The 18,013-nt window shown below is 45.7% G+C and overlaps 1 protein-coding gene across 5 annotated transcripts in view; it reads right to left on the bottom strand.

Moving 5' to 3' along the window:
- LOC112257918 (homeobox protein cut-like 1) overlaps positions 1-18,013 on the bottom strand; it is a 266,499-nt gene that overhangs the window by 83,463 nt on the left and 165,023 nt on the right. For all 5 annotated transcript variants that reach the window (XM_024431855.2, XM_024431859.2, XM_024431858.2 and 2 more), the window contains exons 7-8: positions 15,977-16,053; positions 13,325-13,391 (exon numbers count right to left, since the gene is read on the bottom strand). In XM_024431855.2, the coding sequence (XP_024287623.1) occupies positions 13,325-13,391; positions 15,977-16,053 (144 nt within the window). The remainder of the gene's footprint in view (positions 1-13,324; positions 13,392-15,976; positions 16,054-18,013) is intronic.

Genomic DNA, 18,013 nt, shown 5'->3' with positions numbered 1-18,013 from the left:
GAAGTTTTCAACAAGCATGTCTATTCTGGGCTCAGTTTTTGACAGTGCAACACTGAGGTCATGCTCAGCATTGACACCGTTTCTGCACTTGAGAACCCTGACTTGCATAGGAATGTGGTGCCAAACTGGCTCAGAACATCTACTGCTTTCTGCTGCAAATGAGCAACCCAGAACTGTGTGAGTGTTTGTCTCAAAAAGCATCTTGCTTCAATCCGTTTCTTCCAGTTCAGAACAAAAATGATTAATTGTAACAGTTCCAACCAAGACTTGTTTTCAATCATTTGTACAGTAAAATGTACAGTAGGCCTGACAATTTTTCATCTTCATCTGTACTGTTTCTCAGTAGCTAGTTAGCTTGCTCTGTGTAACGTTACAAGGCCAGGGGATTGTTTGAAAGAGAAACTCACATCTACTACTATGAGATAGTACTCCCTTATTTCTGCTTACACCTGTTATAAAATGACAACAATGCCTTGCTAGTTGACTTACTTTTCCACTTTCGAGGCACTGTTTCCTGAAGCATTCTGTCCTGTTCTGGAAGAACTCCCTGGGTTTACCGTCACGTTGTGCCTGGATGTTGGGTCAGGATGTGTCGTTTTATTCATTTGTTCGTTTTGAGAGACCCATTACTAAGCACTTCCCCACACAAAAAACATTGTGGGCGCTCCTCGTTATTTCTCAGTTTGTATGAAAGAGACAAAAAGTCATCATTGTATTTGCGTTTCATGACGATTGAGCTCAGTCAGAACTAGTGGCTAGCATGAGTCAATTTCATGACCGCGGTGAAGAGTGGGAATAACAAGTAGTGATGGGTCATTCACACATATCAAAAGAGCCAAATCTATTTATAAAAATAAGTTAGAAATAGAATGAACTAATTCAAAGAAGGAAAAAAAAGGAAATAATATAGGCCTAAATGCTCAAGGTCAGACTAACAGCCTCACCTGTTGTTCCTGTCAGACACAGTGTCAACCAATGAACCAAAGATGTGTGAGGGAGGGCCGAGCCAACTCACTCAGTCACACACTTAGCAGCCAAGGAGAGAGAGGAAGGACAGCTTGAAAACAACAGCTGGAAAATGAGTCGGAGGCACAGTAGCATTTGGATAATGTAGACAATGTTAGAGCACAGTGTAGAATTTTCCAAAACAAAATCTCAAATAAAGCCGGTTCTATGCACAACCTACACCGGTATATGCAAACTGTGCACCCAACTGTGAAGCTAGTAGCTGTAGCAGAGCTTCGAGAAACTAGCGGGCCGGCTAGTGATAGTGGTGGAGCCAGCACCTCCACACGTGGCGATGTATCTTCTCAGTCAAGTTTGCCTATTCCACGACCAACAGCAACGCAGTCTTCTATGGACCAGTTTATGCCAAAGTCAATATCTGAAGCAAAACAAGACCAAATTGATATTGCATTGGCTAAAATGATTTCCAGCCATTTTTGATGGTGGAGGACAGAGGTTTTAGAAATTATAGCACTGGTCTAAATCCAATGTACACAATTCCTAGCAGGAAAAACCTTTAAAAATCACTTATTTCACAACTGTATGAGAGCACACAGGCTTCAGTGCGGGAAAGAGTCCAAAAAGCTACTGCAGTTTGCCTTACCACTGACTGCTGGACATGAAGGGTAACCACTTCTTACATGTCAGTTACATGTCACTTCATTGAAGATTTTTTGATGTCTAGCTGTCTTCTGGACTGCTTTGAGTTCAGCTACAGATACACCTCAGAGAACTTGGCAGAGGAACTGTTGAGAGTGGCCAGAGAAAGGCAAGTAGATGGAAACATTGTCTGTTGTGTAGCTAACATAACCAAAGCCATGAACATTTTAAAATGGACCCATCATCCATGTCTTGCCCACACAATCAACCTGATTGTAAGAGATGCTCTGAAGGTGATGAAGCCCCCTGTGGACAAAGTGAAAGCAGCTGTGGAATACACAGGAACACAGTAGGTGCTGAAAAACTAAAGTCTACACAATGCCAGATGAGGATGCCTGAGCTGAGGCCTAAACATGACTGCACTACAAGGTGGAATTCAACATTTTATATGTTGAAGCGGTTTCTTGAGTTAAAGGATGCTACCATCTCTACCCTGGCCATTGTCAATGCACCTGTTGATGCTATGACCCAAGAGGAATGGGAGGTGGTGGAGGAGGTGTGCAGAGTCCTGGAACCCTTTGAGCAGGTCACTGTGGAGATCAGTGGAGAGAGGTACAGTAAGCAGTTATTACTACATAATTATTTAATCCAGTATTATATATGTATATGAGCAGTAGATGAGAATGTAGTATCAGTAGACAAAACATGAACTAATAAGTTACTGTTCTCTTTTCAGCTGTGACAGCCTCAAAAATTATACCCCTGTGTCAGGGTCTGCAGCGAATCACAGCCAGCCGCCAGAGAGAAGCAAATGTAACCACAGGACATGTGACAGAGTTGATGGACACCCTAAGTTCATCAATGGACAGAAAGTTCCACAGAATGGAATATAGTCACGTGCTATCAGAAACCGCTGCACTTGACCCCAGGTTTAAGAAGTTAGTCTTCAGTGATGCCAGAACGATTGATGAGGCTCTTCAAAGAATAACAGCAGCAGCAGGGAGGGACAGCCCCAGCAGCAGGGAGGGACAGCCCCAGCAGCAGGGAGGGACAGCCCCAGCAGTCAGCTGGCTCAGGCACCAGAGCAACAGGAAGAAGAGGGATCAGATGGAGCAGAAGCACCAGCAGTAGTGCTACAAATGTCTACTGTTTGACGAGAGAGCAGCTGGGGATGCAGTACGAAGGAATCCCTCAGCAGATGCCATAATGGAGGTCCGATCTTATTTGGAGGAGCCTCACCAGATCCTCAGCTGGTGGAAGAACAAGGCCTCTGTCTACCCACGGCTTACTAAAGTGATGACAGGGAGACTCTGCATAGTGGCCACTTCCGTTCCCTCAGAGGGTCTTCTCAAACGGGACAAATAATTACTCCGAGAAGAAACCGCATCAGCTCTTTGAAAGTGAGGCAACTTACATTTCTGAATGAAAATCTCTCAAATGCAAATCTGGTCAGCATTGCTGTGTGCTGCTGGTTATAACATGGCAATAAAGAAGAGAGAAAAGAGGGACCAGTTTAATGTTTTAAGTGGGATGCTGCAGTTTTGCAAATTGTTATTTATTTTTCTTTGATATGGTGCAATATTCTATTCTGCTGTTCAGATTGTATTTGTTTTGAATTGTTAAGACTTATATGCACTTTGATTATATACATTAAAAAGTTATACTTTAAACGCAAATGTTTAATAGCATTCTTTTTCATAACAAACCAATGCATTTTTAAATACATTGTGGTTAAGGTAGAGTACGATTTCTTTAAATAATTTAATTAGAATTAACACCAAACATAGTCAAACTATCACAAAATGTTTGACTTTTTAAAGAGTCGTAATGCCCATCACTAATAACAAGTCAGTGGCTTGAACGACAGTGCTGCAGTGCCTGGGTCGCGGAATGATCTTCAAGAAAAATAACCGGTAAACAGCGAAGCACACGGGCATCTCCCTCTCCCTCTACCACTACCTCTACCTCTACCTCTCCCTCTACCTCTACCTCTCCCACTACCTCTACCTCTCCCACTACCTCTCCCTCTACCTCTCCCTCTACCTCTCCCACTACCTCTACCACTACCTCTACCTCTCCCTCTAACTCTCCCACTACCTCTACCTCTCCCTCTCCCTCTACCTCTCCCTCTCCCTCTCCCACTACCTCTACTTCTACCTCTCCCTCTCCCTCTCCCTCTCCCTCTACCTCTCCCACTACCTCTCCCTCTCCCTCTCCCACTACCTCTCCCTCTCCCTCTCCCACTACCTCTCCCACTACCTCTCCCTCTACCTCTCCCACTACCTCTCCCTCTACCTCTCCCACTACCTCTACCTCTACCTCTCCCACTACCTCTACTTCTACCTCTCCCACTACCTCTCCCTCTACCTCTCCCACTACCTCTACCTCTCCCACTACCTCTACCTCTCCCACTACCTCTACCTCTACCTCTCCCACTACCTCTCCCTCTACCTCTCCCACTACCTCTACCTCTCCCTCTCCCTCTCCCACTACCTCTACTTCTACCTCTCCCACTACCTCTCCCACTACCTCTACCTCTACCTCTCCCACTACCTCTACCTCTCCCACTACCTCTACCTCTACCTCTCCCACTACCTCTACCTCTCCCACTACCTCTACCTCTCCCACTACCTCTACCTCTCCCACTACCTCTACCTCTCCCACTACCTCTACCTCTCCCACTACCTCTACCTCTCCCACTACCTCTACCTCTACCTCTCCCACTACCTCTCCCACTACCTCTCCCACTACCTCTCCCACTACCACTACCTCTCCCACTACCTCTCCCACTACCTCTCCCACTACCTCTCCCACTACCTCTCCCACTACCTCTCCCACTACCTCCACCTCTCCCTCTCCCACTACCTCTCCCACTACCTCTCCCACTACCTCTCCCTCTACCTCTCCCACTACCTCTCCCTCTCCCACTACCTCTCCCTCTCCCACTACCACTACCTCTCCCTCTCCCACTACCTCTCCCTCTCCCACTCCCTCTCCCACTGCCTCTCCCTCTCCCTCTCCCTCTCCCACTACCTCTCCCACTACCACTCCCTCTCCCACTACCTCTCCCACTACCTCTCCCCCTCTCCCACTACCTTGACCACTACCTCTCCCACTACCGATCCCACTACCACTACCTCTCCCTCTCCCACTACCTCTCCCACTACCACTACCTCTCCCTCTCCCACTACCACTACCTCTCCCTCTCCCACTACCTCTCCCTCTCCCACTACCTCTCCCACTACCTCTCCCACTCTCCCTCTCCCACTACCTCTCCCTCTACCACTACCTCTCCCTCTACCACTACCTCTCCCTCTACCACTACCTCTCCCTCTACCTCTCCCTCGACCACTACCTCTCCCACTACCGATCCCACTACCACTACCTCTCCCTCTCCCACTACCTCTCCCACTACCTCTCCCACTACCTCTCCCACTACCTCTACCTCTCCCTCTACCTCTACCTCTACCTCTCCCTCTCCCTCTCCCTCTCCCTCTCCCTCTCCCTCTACCTCTCCCACTCGCGCAGCTGCCAAACTAAGCAGAGACCGCTCTGAACCATGAGCGCAGCTGCCAAACTAAGCAGAGACCGCTCTGAACCATGAGCGCAGCTGCCAAACTAAGCAGAGACCGCTCTGAACCATGTTGCACTTGGCCAAATCAATTCCAGTAATTCATGAAATAATTGTACATTTATGTCACGACCCACTTTGGGTTTAAACCCTAAATTTAGAAACATGTGGACAATATTTGTACATTTGTTGACCCTAGATCCATCTTGGAAATAATAATATTTTAGATCCAGGTTAGTGAAGACTAATCAACCTGGATAGATTAAAAAAAAGAAGAAGAAATGATCCTGGCAGTTTCAGAGTCAGTCGGTCTGTGTGTGTGTGTGTGTGACTTCATCAGAGGTGACAGATAAGCGCTACCTAAATGGTCTATTTCAGAGGATAGAATTCCTCCCTTTGTCAATCACACCCTGTTCGTCAAATGACATCACTGCACTCACAAAATGAGGCCTTGTGTTTCAAGAAACGAGCCGAAAGCCCTCTAGACCTCTAAGCCACAGAATTAGTTTAAGTAATATGAGAAGACAGAGTTACATACAACTATGTTATGAGTAAGTTATATATTAGCACATAATGCTCCTGAACTTCACCACAATAATACGTCACCGTTGGCAGGAAAAACAACAACTATGATGGTCAAATGACCAGTAGCAAAACGTTTTCCCTGCTCTGATAAGAAACACAAAACAGACTCAATGAAGCAGTAGCCTTTTCCCTCAGGTGAGAGGAATAGAGTTCAGTCATGTCTTTGTAAAGAGGGGCAGGTTGTCTGTGTGAGGTGAGAGTCAGTCTCCTGGAAGCCCTGAGCAGGAGAATCCACTCTCGCCTCACCTGGGAGAGAGCAGTGCTTTTCTCTGACCACCAACTGCACTCTACCAGGAGTAGAGAGAGACAGCAAACCACTAGACACCAAGGTCCAGTTGCCCCCAAATTGATGCATTCGCTTCTGGGGGCTCGTCCGGGATGAGGAACTATAGAAGACTAAACTCCCAGATTATAGACTACGAGACTACACACCTTGTGCAAACCATATTTAACATCACCAGACGACCGGTCAGCATAAGACTACCCACAATACTCTAGATTCTAGACCACATGAGACGTCACTGTGGCAGACACTGTCAGTGTCTAGATAAACTGCCTACGTCTGCCAGGCACTTCCACACTGTGACAACCTGCCCAGAGCAGAAGAGCTGTCACAGACCACCACTAAGCACAGACTCCAGACCTGTAGCTATAGCCCCAACAGTGCTGGCCTGTCACAGAGGGCAACTCTAAACACAGACTCCAAACCTGTAGACTGAGAGAATTGAGTGGTGGGTAGAAACTGCAGTGCAGTCAGGGCCACTGCAGTCAGCAGGGCCACTCTAGGACAAGAATACAGTGGCCCAGATTGAGCTACATGGTGAAAGGTAGGGGGAGGACAGAGAGAGCTAGCTGCAGCTCAGAGAGAAGATACAGTCCTCTCTGTGTGTGTGTGTGTGTGTGTGTGTGTGTGTGTGTGTGTGTGTGTGTGTGTGTGTGTGTGTGTGTGTGTGTGTGTGTGTGTGTGTGTGAGAGAGAGAGTGAGAGTGAGCTGCAGCAATAACCTGTCACTCTAATGCGGAGTGTTTGAGAAGGGGAACTTGTTCTGTTCCTCTGAAACAGAGCAGCGCTGGTGTTTAGCGTCGAGAAGAGACAAGGTTCACTAGTTCTGAAAGACAATCAGAGTGACACACTCACACTTACTATGACAGCACTGTCTGCCAGACAGAAGGCGCTGAATTCAAGGAGCACATTCTTAGTATGCAAAGCATGCGCAAATATACACACAGTCACAGCCAAACCCATTCTCTATCTGAAGGACGTGAGCACGTACACACATACATCTCTATCCTATGTCTCTCACTGCTGACCAGAAACTGTGTACGTGTGACTGACGCTGATACCATGGGGACTTGGATCACTTCAAAAGCAACCCGGGTGTGAGTGTTTTTATCTGCGTAGATGGCCTGGCAACAGCACCTTTCATTTGGTTAGCACTGCTATAATTAAGTTGCTTCCAGGAGCCTGGCTGGGTGGGATATGGACCCTGAAATAGCTACGCGAGACCAAGAGGAGGAGTGTGGGTGTGCGGCCGGGCGCAGCAACAGGCAGCATTCCACTGTGACAGGCTGACACACAAATTACCGCCTGCGCACTGCCTGTCCCGGGACCACAGGTAGTGCCACAGACACCGATATTACAGTCAGAGAGAGTCTGCCATGTTAGTTCGTACTGTACACTATATGGGCATAGGCACATTTGCCTTAGAGACACATACAGTAGCTGTATGCATGCGCCAAGGTTATTATAGTTATGTGATTTAATATTCATTTTTATTTCTATTCAATTTTAGACTTTTATTTGAAATTCAGTTTAGTATCAGTTCGTTTATAGCATTTGATTTAATAGATTTTATTTAGCTTCAGTTTGATAAAAACATTTCTATTTCGTTTTTATATTATTTAGTTTGTCTTAGTTTTAGTGTTAGGGACAGAAAGTAGCCTATGCGCGGGAGGCTAGGAGCCATTTAAGTTCACAATGGCACAGCCTGTGCTAACACAGGCTTAAGCCATTACATTGGTTTGGTTAGGTTTAAATTATAAATCAATCCTAATGTGACTTAGACTAATGCAAGAAATATGGTGGAAGAAAATGCTCTTGCCCAGGTTAACACAAATTCAATGTTTTTTTGACTTTAGTAGTAGATGTAAGAAGAATCAAGTACCTTTGCCTTTATCTGACAAAGAGAGGAAAAAACAACAAATGAAGTCATGGCACATTTGACATGTTATGTTAGTTGAATGCATTCAGTTGTACAACTGACTAGCTATCACCCTTTCCCTTTATGTAATATTAAACATGCATCACTGCCTAACCCCTTCAAATAGGGTTCTTAACTTCTTGGATATAGGGGGCGCTCTTTTAATTTATGGATAAAAAACGTGCCCGTTTTAAGCGCAATATTTTGTCACGAAAAGATGCTCGACTATGCATATAATTGGCAGCTTTGGAAAGAAAACACTCTAAGGTTTCCAAAACTGCAAAGATATTATCTGTGAGTGCCACAGAACTCATGCTACAGGCGAAACCAAGATGAAACTTCAACCAGGAAATGGGCAGAATTTTTGAAGCTCTGTTTCCCATTGTCTCCTTATATGGCTGTGAATGCGCCGGGAATGAGCCTGCCCTTTCTATCGTTTCTCCAAGGTGTCTGCAGCAATGTGACGTATTTGTAGGCATATCATTGGAAGATTGGCCATAAGAGACTACATTTACCAGGGGTCCGCCCGGTGTCCTTTGTCTAAATTGGTGCGTAATCTACAAGCTGCACGCAGTCATCCAGTGATTGAGAGGAGAGGAGGCTTTCAACGAACGATATATCATGAAGAAATATGTGAAAAACACCCTGAGGATTGATTCTAAACAATGTTTACCATGTTTCAGTCGATATTATGGAGTTAATTTTGAAAAAAGTTTGGCGTTTTGAAGACTGAATTTTCGGGTTTTTTTGGTAGCCAAACGTGACGCACCAAACGGAGCAATTTCTCCTAAACAAATAATCTTTCAGGAAAAACTGAGCATTTGCTATCTAACTGAGAGTCTCCTCATTGAAAACATCTGAAGTTCTTCAAAGGTAATGATTTTATTTGAATGATTTTCTGTTTTTTGTGAAAATGTTGCCTGCTAATGCTAACGCTAAATGCTACGCTAGCTGCGCTAGCTGTTACACAAATGCTTGTTTTGCTATGGTTGAGAAGCATATTTTGAAAATCTAAGATGACAGTGTTCTTAATAAAAGGCTAAGCTTGAGAGCTAGCATATTAATTTCATTTCATTTGCGATTTTCATGAATAGTTAACGTTGCGTTATGGTAATGAGCTTGAGGCTGTATTCACGATCCCGGATGGCTCGACGCAAGAAGTTATAAACAGCTGCAACAGCAAAAACATAACCAACACAACACTTATATTAGTTCACAGCCAGCCAGCCAGCTTGTGTGTGTGTGTGTTTCTTTTCAACCAAACAAGATTTTCTGGTTTATCGTCAAGGCTCTGCGTTCCAGATAGGTGGTCGTTTGGTTCCTCAAGCCTGATGACAGTTGTCCACAGAAAGAAGATAATCTCTCCACACACTGTTGTGATGCAGGGGCAGAAACCACATCCAGTGCCACAGGGCACAACTTTGGATAAACAACCATCCTTGCCTGCCAGAAGTGGAGAGGTGACTCTGTACCTATCCCAGGTATTTCCGCAGCTCACACGGGACACTTAATGCCCAGTCAGTTTGACCCTCAGACACAATTTGTTGCGAGGAAGCTATTTCTGAAGTACTGTGGTCCAGATGCTTGCTCGATTCTTTGTGCTGGCATCTTCCTGGGCTCCTGCTGCTACACGGCTGTACTCTCTGATTTGCTGAAGTACAAAAGATTCCATCTCTGTTAAGCAAAGTGCCAGGAGACACACTTGGGTCCATCAGGCAAGCTGATGCAGGGGTTGGATTGAAGATAGCTGTCGGAGGATTCAGTATACATGCGAAGCACTCACGCAATGACTTCAGGAGGACCTGTGCCAACTGTTTTGTAACAGTAGTTGACTGCAAGTGTGCCTCAAGGTTGAGAAGGCACGGCACCAGATCAAGACAGTGACTGGCTGTTAGTTTTAAGTTGGTCGGTATTGATTGCGAAAGACTCTAGCAACTTCACAAGCTGCTTTAGCTTGGCCCAGTCACTGGTCAACAAGTTGGTCGTTGTGGATTGCGACCGGCTCCAGCAACTTCACAAGCTGTTCTCAGTGCTCGTCATGTTCGTTGAACATCTCATCCCAAAATCATGGGCATTAAAACCTGTTACGGATGTGGTTCCTGCACAGGAACCGAATCAGCGGAAATTTCAGAGCGCCACCTATAGTACTCGATAAAACTCAAACTTCATTAAAACACACACGCAAGATACTCAATCAAAGCTACACTCGTTGTGAATCTAGCCAACATGTCAGATTTGTAAAATGCTTTTCGGCGAAAGCATGAGAAGCTATTATCTGATAGCATGCACCCCCAAAATACCTGAACGAGACCTAAACAAAAGATTTTGCGGTAGCCGGCGCTACACAAAAACGCAGAAATAAAATATAAAACATTCATTACCTTTGACGAGCTTCTTTGTTGGCACTCCTATATGTCCCATAAACATCACAATTGGGTCTTTTTCCCGATTAAATCCGTCATTGTATCCCCAAAATGTCATTTATGAAGACCGGTCTGATCCAGGAAAATTTACCTCTACAAGACGCAACGTCACTTTTTAAAATTAAAAAAGTTGCCTATAAACTTTTACAAATCACTTCAAACTACTTTTGTAAAGCAACTTTAGGTATTAATAAACGTTAATAATCAATCAAATTGATCACGGGGCGTTCTGTATTCGATAGCAGCAAGTCTTGAAATCATCGTCCATTTTTCACTTTCATAACTTCCTCCGGTGCGCCCCAAGACAGGACGTGCCTATACGTCATCTCACCAAGGATAAACCAGCCATGAAATGCCAGTACTGGCGACATCGTGCGGAAGCTGTAGGCATTGTAATCGGAACCTCATCTATTTTCTATCGCCTTAGACAATACATTGACTGGCGGATGAATATTTTTTTTGTGTTTTTGGTAAACAGTTTTCCCTGGGATTTTTACTCCTAAACACGTTCTGTTATAGCCACAGACACGTTTTAGAGACTTCAGAGTGTTTTCTATACACACATACTTATCATATGCATATACTATATTCCTGGCATGAGTAGCAGGACGTTGAAATGTTGCATGATGTTTTACAAAAAGCTGCGAAAATTCGCATCATCCCTAACAGGATGGAGTTGGTCCCCCTTTGCTGTTATAACAGCCTCCATTATTCTGGGAAGGCTTTCTACTAGATGTTGGAACGTTGCAGCGGGGACTTGCTTCCATTCAGCCACAAGAGCATTAATGAGGTCGGGCGATTAAGCCTGGCTCGCATTTGGCATTCCAATTCATCCCAAAGTTGTTTGATGGGATTGAGGTCAGGGCTCTGTGCAGGCCAGTCAAGTTCTTCCACACCGATCTCAACAAACCAATTCTGTATGAACCTCGCTTTGTGCACAGGGGCATTGTCATACTGAAACAGGAAAGTGCCTTCCCAAAACTGTTGCCACAAAGTTGGAAGCACATAATCGTCTCGAATGGCAATTTATGCTGTAGCGTTAAGATTTCCCTTCACTGGAACTAAGGGGCCTAGCCAAACCATGAAAAACAGCCCCAGACCATTATTCCTCCTCAACCAAATGTTATAGTTAGCACTATGCATTGCGACAGGTAGCGTTCTCCTGGCATCCGGCAAACCCAGGTTTGTCCGTGGGCCTGCCAGATGGTGCGATTCATCACTCCAGAGAAGGCGTTTCCACTGCTCCAGAATCCAATGTGGGCGAGCTTTAAACCACTCCAGCCGATGCTTGGCATTGCGCATGGTGATCTTAGGCTTGTGTGCAGCTGCTCGGCCATGGAAACCCATTTCATGAAGCTCCCGACGAGCATTTATTGTGCTGAAGTTGCATCCAGAGGTAGTTTGGAACTCGGTAGTGAGTGTTGCAACCGAGGACAGACAATTTCTTGCGAGCTATGCACTTCAGCACTCAGTGTTCCCATTGTGAGCTTGTGTGGCCTACCACTTTGTGGCTGAGACGTTGTTGCTCCTAGACTTTCCACTTCACAATAACAGCACTTACAGTTGACTGGGGCAGCTCTAGTAGGGCAGAAATTGTGACGAACTGACTTGTTGGAAAGGTGGCATCCTGTGATGGGGTCACGTTGAAAGTCACTGAGCTCTTACAGTACAGGCCATTCTATGCCAATGTTTGTCTATGGAGATTGCATGGCTGTGTGCTGGATTTTATAAACCTGTCAGCAATGGGTGTGGTTGAAATAGCCGAATCTACAAATGTTAAGGGGTATCCACATACATTTTTTTTGCGTATCTACTGGCAGTGTTTACCCACCAGATTCAGAAGCTTGAAAACGCCATTCGATTTTTGCCCAAAGTTTAGAAAACATTTTTTTAAACTAAACATAATTTATGAAGTTTTTTTATTTTAATAAATTTTGCCATCAAAGATAACAGTTTCAGTATAGTTTTACAAATGTTTTTTATTTGCATTTTTATTTCAGGTTACTAAATATTTCCAATTTGAACTTTTGTTTTAGTTTACTATGCGAGCACACACGTACACCTTGTATGTACATACAGTACATGTAACCACAGTGTATTTAGTAGGCACACACACACGTACACCTTGTATGTACATACAGTACATGTAACCACAGTGTATTTAGTAGGCACACACACACGTACACCTTGTATGTACATACAGTACATGTAACCACAGTGTATTTAGTAGGCACACACACACGTACACCTTGTATGTACATACAGTACATGTAACCACAGTGTATTTAGTAGGCACACACACACGTACACCTTGTATGTACATACAGTACATGTAACCACAGTGTATTTAGTAGGCACACACACACGTACACCTTGTATGTACATACAGTACATGTAACCACAGTGTATTTAGTAGGCACACACACACAAAACCTTGTAACTAACAATTTTCTACCCATCCCAGACTACTCCACCCTCCTCCTCACTATTACAACAACAACTCTTCCCACTCATTCAGAGCTAAGAAGCCTCCATGTTGATTATGAATACTTTGATATGAATCATAGAGCCAAACAGTGATAAATCCTGGGGACTACTTTGTACTCAGCATCGTTATGGTGAGCAATTATAGACATTATATTCCATTCCTTTCAGGGTGGGCAGGGCTGGATGACTAGCAGTACACTGATCTAGGATCAGATGAGAGAACATGACTGAGTATGAAAGGGTAATGTGATGTATGATTATAGAATGAGGTGGGTTATTACAGGGGATCAGATTTTCCATAGATTCAGGTGCAATTACTGCAGATGGCAACCACAGCGTTTAAAAAAAATCTCCTAATCAAAGGCGCACAGCAACCAAGACTCTGGGGATTTCGAGAGTGTGTGCGAGTGTGTCACAAATGCAACAGCGTGAAGCAAAGGAACTGGGACCTACTTTGATGTTGACTCTTCGTCATACTTGCTCTTCAGGTCCAAAAGCTCTGCCTGAGTTGCTTCAAGTGCTGAAAAAAACAAATGAAGCATTTTGAAGGAAGACCAGTGGTGGTTGGATGGAAGAAGTACTACTGCTAGGCCCTAACATACAGACCAGTGGTGGTTGGATGGAAGAAGTACTACTGCTAGGCCCTAACATACAGACCAACGGTGGTTGGATGGAAGAAGTACTACTGCTAGGCCCTAACATACAGACCAGTGGTGGTTGGATGGAAGAAGTACTACTGCTAGGCCCTAACATACAGACCAGTGGTGGTTGGATGGAAGAAGTACTACTGCTAGGCCTAACATACAGACCAGTGGTGGTTGGATGGAAGAAGTACTACTGCTAGGCCCTAACATACAGACCAGCGGTGGTTGGATGGAAGAAGTACTACTGCTAGGCCCTAACATACAGACCAGCGGTGGTTGGATGGAAGAAGTACTACTGCTAGGCCTAACATACAGACCAGCGGTGGTTGGATGGAAGAAGTACTACTGCTAGGCCCTAACATACAGACCAGCGGTGGTTGGATGGAAGAAGTACTACTGCTAGGCCCTAACATACAGACCAGCGGTGGTTGGATGGAAGAAGTACTTCTGCTAGGCCCTAACATACAGACCAGCGGTGGTTGGATGGAAGAAGTACTACTGCTAGGCCCTAACATACAGACCAGCGGTGGTTGGATGGAAGAAGTACTACTGCTAGGCCCTAACATACAGACCAGCGGTGGTTGGATGGAAGAAGTACTACTGCTAGGCCCTAACATACAGACCAGTGGTGGTTGGATGGAAGAAGTACTACTGCTAGGCCCTAACATACAGACCAGTGGTGGTTGGATGGAAGAAGTACTACTGCTAGGCCCTAACATACAGACCAGTGGTGGTTGGATGGAAGAAGTACTACTGCTAGGCCCTAACATACAGACCAGTGGTGGTTGGATGGAAGAAGTACTACTGCTAGGCCCTAACATACAGACCAGTGGTGGTTGGATGGAAGAAGTACTACTGCTAGGCCCTAACATACAGACCAGTGGTGGTTGGATGGAAGAAGTACTACTGCTAGGCCCTAACATACAGACCAGTGGTGGTTGGATGGAAGAAGTACTCCTGCTAGGCCCTAACATACAGACCAGTGGTGGTTGGATGGAAGAAGTACTACTGCTAGGCCCTAACATACAGACCAGTGGTGGTTGGATGGAAGAAGTACTACTGCTAGGCCCTAACATACAGACCAGCGGTGGTTGGATGGAAGAAGTACTACTGCTAGGCCCTAACATACAGACCAGTGGTGGTTGGATGGAAGAAGTACTACTGCTAGGCCCTAACATACAGACCAGAGGTGGTTGGATGGAAGAAGTACTACTGCTAGGCCCTAACATACAGACCAGCGGTGGTTGGATGGAAGAAGTACTACTGCTAGGCCCTAACATACAGACCAGTGGTGGTTGGATGGAAGAAGTACTACTGCTAGGCCCTAACATACAGACCAGTGGTGGTTGGATGGAAGAAGTACTACTGCTAGGCCCTAACATACAGACCAGTGGTGGTTGGATGGAAGAAGTACTACTGCTAGGCCCTAACATACAGACCAGTGGTGGTTGGATGGAAGAAGTACTACTGCTAGGCCCTAACATACAGACCAGTGGTGGTTGGATGGAAGAAGTACTACTGCTAGGCCCTAACATACAGACCAGTGGTGGTTGGATGGAAGAAGTACTACTGCTAGGCCCTAACATACAGACCAACAGTGGTTGGATGGAAGAAGTACTCCTGCTAGGCCCTAACATGCTGCCCTCTATAGATTCCTGTAAGGACTGAGTGAGGCCTCTCTGCCTCCAGCTACATGAGGTAAAGCTTCTAGAAAAGCCACATCTTAGGTTTCACAACCTAAGACAACTCTGGTAACTTTATTTTACAGTCCTCTTACAGCTGCTATTTGTAAGTAAATTACATACTAGTAGTTAGTACTTTTCTGATAGTTTGTTTTTACTATTTCTTAAATACCCAATAAAATTGTTAGTATCTTTATGTACCAAATGGTACTATTTCAAAGGGTATCTATTATTAGGCTATGATAATTTAACCATCATAACCATCTACTGCCAACCTGGCTGCCAATTTCATATGGTGATAAAATTATATTTTAAGTATAAACCTCATAATTAAGCATGGGCCTTTGTACTATAAGCTGTCCCCCTCCTCTCTCTCCTCTGCAGGCTACAATACTAGGGCGAGTGGCTGGGCCTGGACTCGAGCTGATGTGCTGTGACAAGGGACTGTCAGTCCTAGAGCAGGGAGAAGGCTGCATAGGGCGGGGACTGGGACAGTGTTGACAGGCCTGGATTAGTCACTCACTAGGCAGTAGACAGCCAGCCAGCCAAAAGGACAGATAGAAAGAGAGAGACAGAGGAGAATCCACCATCTGATGCTACCTTCTGGGTCAACATGAAGACATACTGCCAGCTGAGGAGTGTGTTGACACCAAGCGAGCCTTAACTGTGCCACATTGGGGGCATTTATACAAAGGTTTGGGATAATATACATGTGGATCTCAAGTTAGGATTGGACCTGTGAGACTATAACTGGGTGTAGAAGGTTAGCAACTGTTTACCTGTCTGTAGGGACTGGGCCTTACTGTCTGCCTCCTCCAGCTTTGACACCGCAGACTCCTGGTTCTCCTGTTGTTGACTGTGTGGACAGAGGAAGAGATACAAGTTAGCTATGAGAGGGAACAGGCTAACAGAGCAACACTGCGTAAGAAACATTTTTCGCTTAGCAGCATTTCAAAAGGCTAATGTAGCATAACTTGGGGCTCCCAAGTGGTGCAGTGGTCTAAGGCACTGCATCTCAGTGCTTGAGACATCACTATAGACACCATGGTTTGATACCAGGCTGTATCACAACCGGCCGTGATTGGGAGTCCCATAGGGCGGCGCACAATTGTCCCAGCGTCGTCCGGGTTTGGCCGGGGTAGGGGAGGGTTTTGCCGGGGTAGGGGAAGGGTTTGGCAGGGGTGGGGGAGGGGGGTTTGGCCGGGGTAGTATATTTGGGTACAAAAATAAAATCCAAATTAAAACAATAGCAGGGCATAAACCGTCATTATTATTCCTCCTCATACACAGATAACAATACATTAGTCACTTAAGAACAAATTCTTATTTACAATGACGGCCTACCCCATCCAAACCCTCCCCTACCCCATCCAAACCCTCCCCTACCCCGGCCAAACCCTCCGCTACCCGGGACAAACCCTCCCCTACCCGGGACAAACCCTCCCCTACCTCGGCCAAACCTTCCCGACCCCGGCCAAACCCTCCCCTACCCCGGCCAACCCCCCTACCCCGGCCAAACCCCCTACCCCGGCCAAACCCCCCTACCCCGGCCAAACCCCCCCCCTACCCCGGACGACGCTGGGCCAACTGTGCGCCAACCTATGGGACTCACAATCACGTCCGGTTGTAATATAGCCGGGAATCGAACCAGGGTCTGTAGTGACGCCTCAAGCACTGAGATTGTGTGCCTTAGACCGCTGTGCCACTCGGGAGCCCGCTTGGAACATACGGTTTTATAATCTGGGATGTCTACCGTCTCTCTATATTTAGGTTTAATAGTGTGTGAGACACCACCAGATATTACATATCCTCAACCTAGCCAGAGTGTGTGGCCTAGAAATAGAGCTGGTGAGATGCTAGAGTTCAGGGAGTTGGGCAGTGTGTCCAATCACTATAAGCATCATTTTAGTGCCCACCACTCGTGACCCTGCGCCCTGTGGAGAGTTGTCATGCTGTAATCTGTCCTTACTGCTACAGTCACTACAACTCGTAACACCACTTGATGCCAGGCAGAAAGACCCTGAATCAACATATCACAGCCGGCCCATTGAATGGTTGTGCAGATTTTGACCACTCTCTCTCTCCCTCTGTTCCTCCCAGGAAACAGAATAATTCAAGGTAGCAGAACGGGGTCGTGCTCTACGGTGGCGGCTTTGTAAAAAAAAAGGTGACAGCGGTGACAGGTTACAATGGCCTGCAATTGTTGCCCTCTGACGTAACTGATAACAGAGCAGAACTGTGTCCCTGTCCTGTGAGTGACAGTCTGGCAGCAGTGATGATCAGGAGGCTCAGTGCGGTATTACCATCCATGCCGGGGGGTTTAGGAGTAAACAAACAGCAGTGAATTAAAAGGTATTACGGTGCAAAGGGATTATAGCTAGGGTTGGGCGGTCCCAATAAAATCCTTGTGGAAAGGCCGCATATGCCTCCATCAGGAAACACTGATGGGATCATATAATATTGTGTGACATTGAGGGAGAGCCGGTTCGAGTTGAAATCGAGATATCTCACATTCAGTTATGATTAGGAGCAAGTTCAATAGGAATACAATGGTAAAACAATGTAAAAAAACAAATGACTGCCAGTTCTCATTCCGGATTCAATATCTGCTCAGCTCCAGTGCTGAATGAAAGTGTAAATGTCAACGTGATAGGGAGTCCGTCTCAGTGCCCTTCACAACAACCCTGACGTATCGAAACAACCTTCAAGTGAGCCATGGGCGTAATTTGAACTAAAGTTTATCACCGACTTACCTACAAAGCAAACATATAGGAGACTGACCATCGTTAAGGCCAGACGACTGAAGGGACAGAATT

Source organism: Oncorhynchus tshawytscha, linkage group LG09, assembly GCF_018296145.1.
Source record: "Oncorhynchus tshawytscha isolate Ot180627B linkage group LG09, Otsh_v2.0, whole genome shotgun sequence".
NCBI classification, from domain to species: Eukaryota; Metazoa; Chordata; class Actinopteri; order Salmoniformes; family Salmonidae; genus Oncorhynchus; species Oncorhynchus tshawytscha.
Note: the sequence above shows the minus strand (reverse complement) of the source record. Positions and strands in the feature narration are given on the sequence as shown.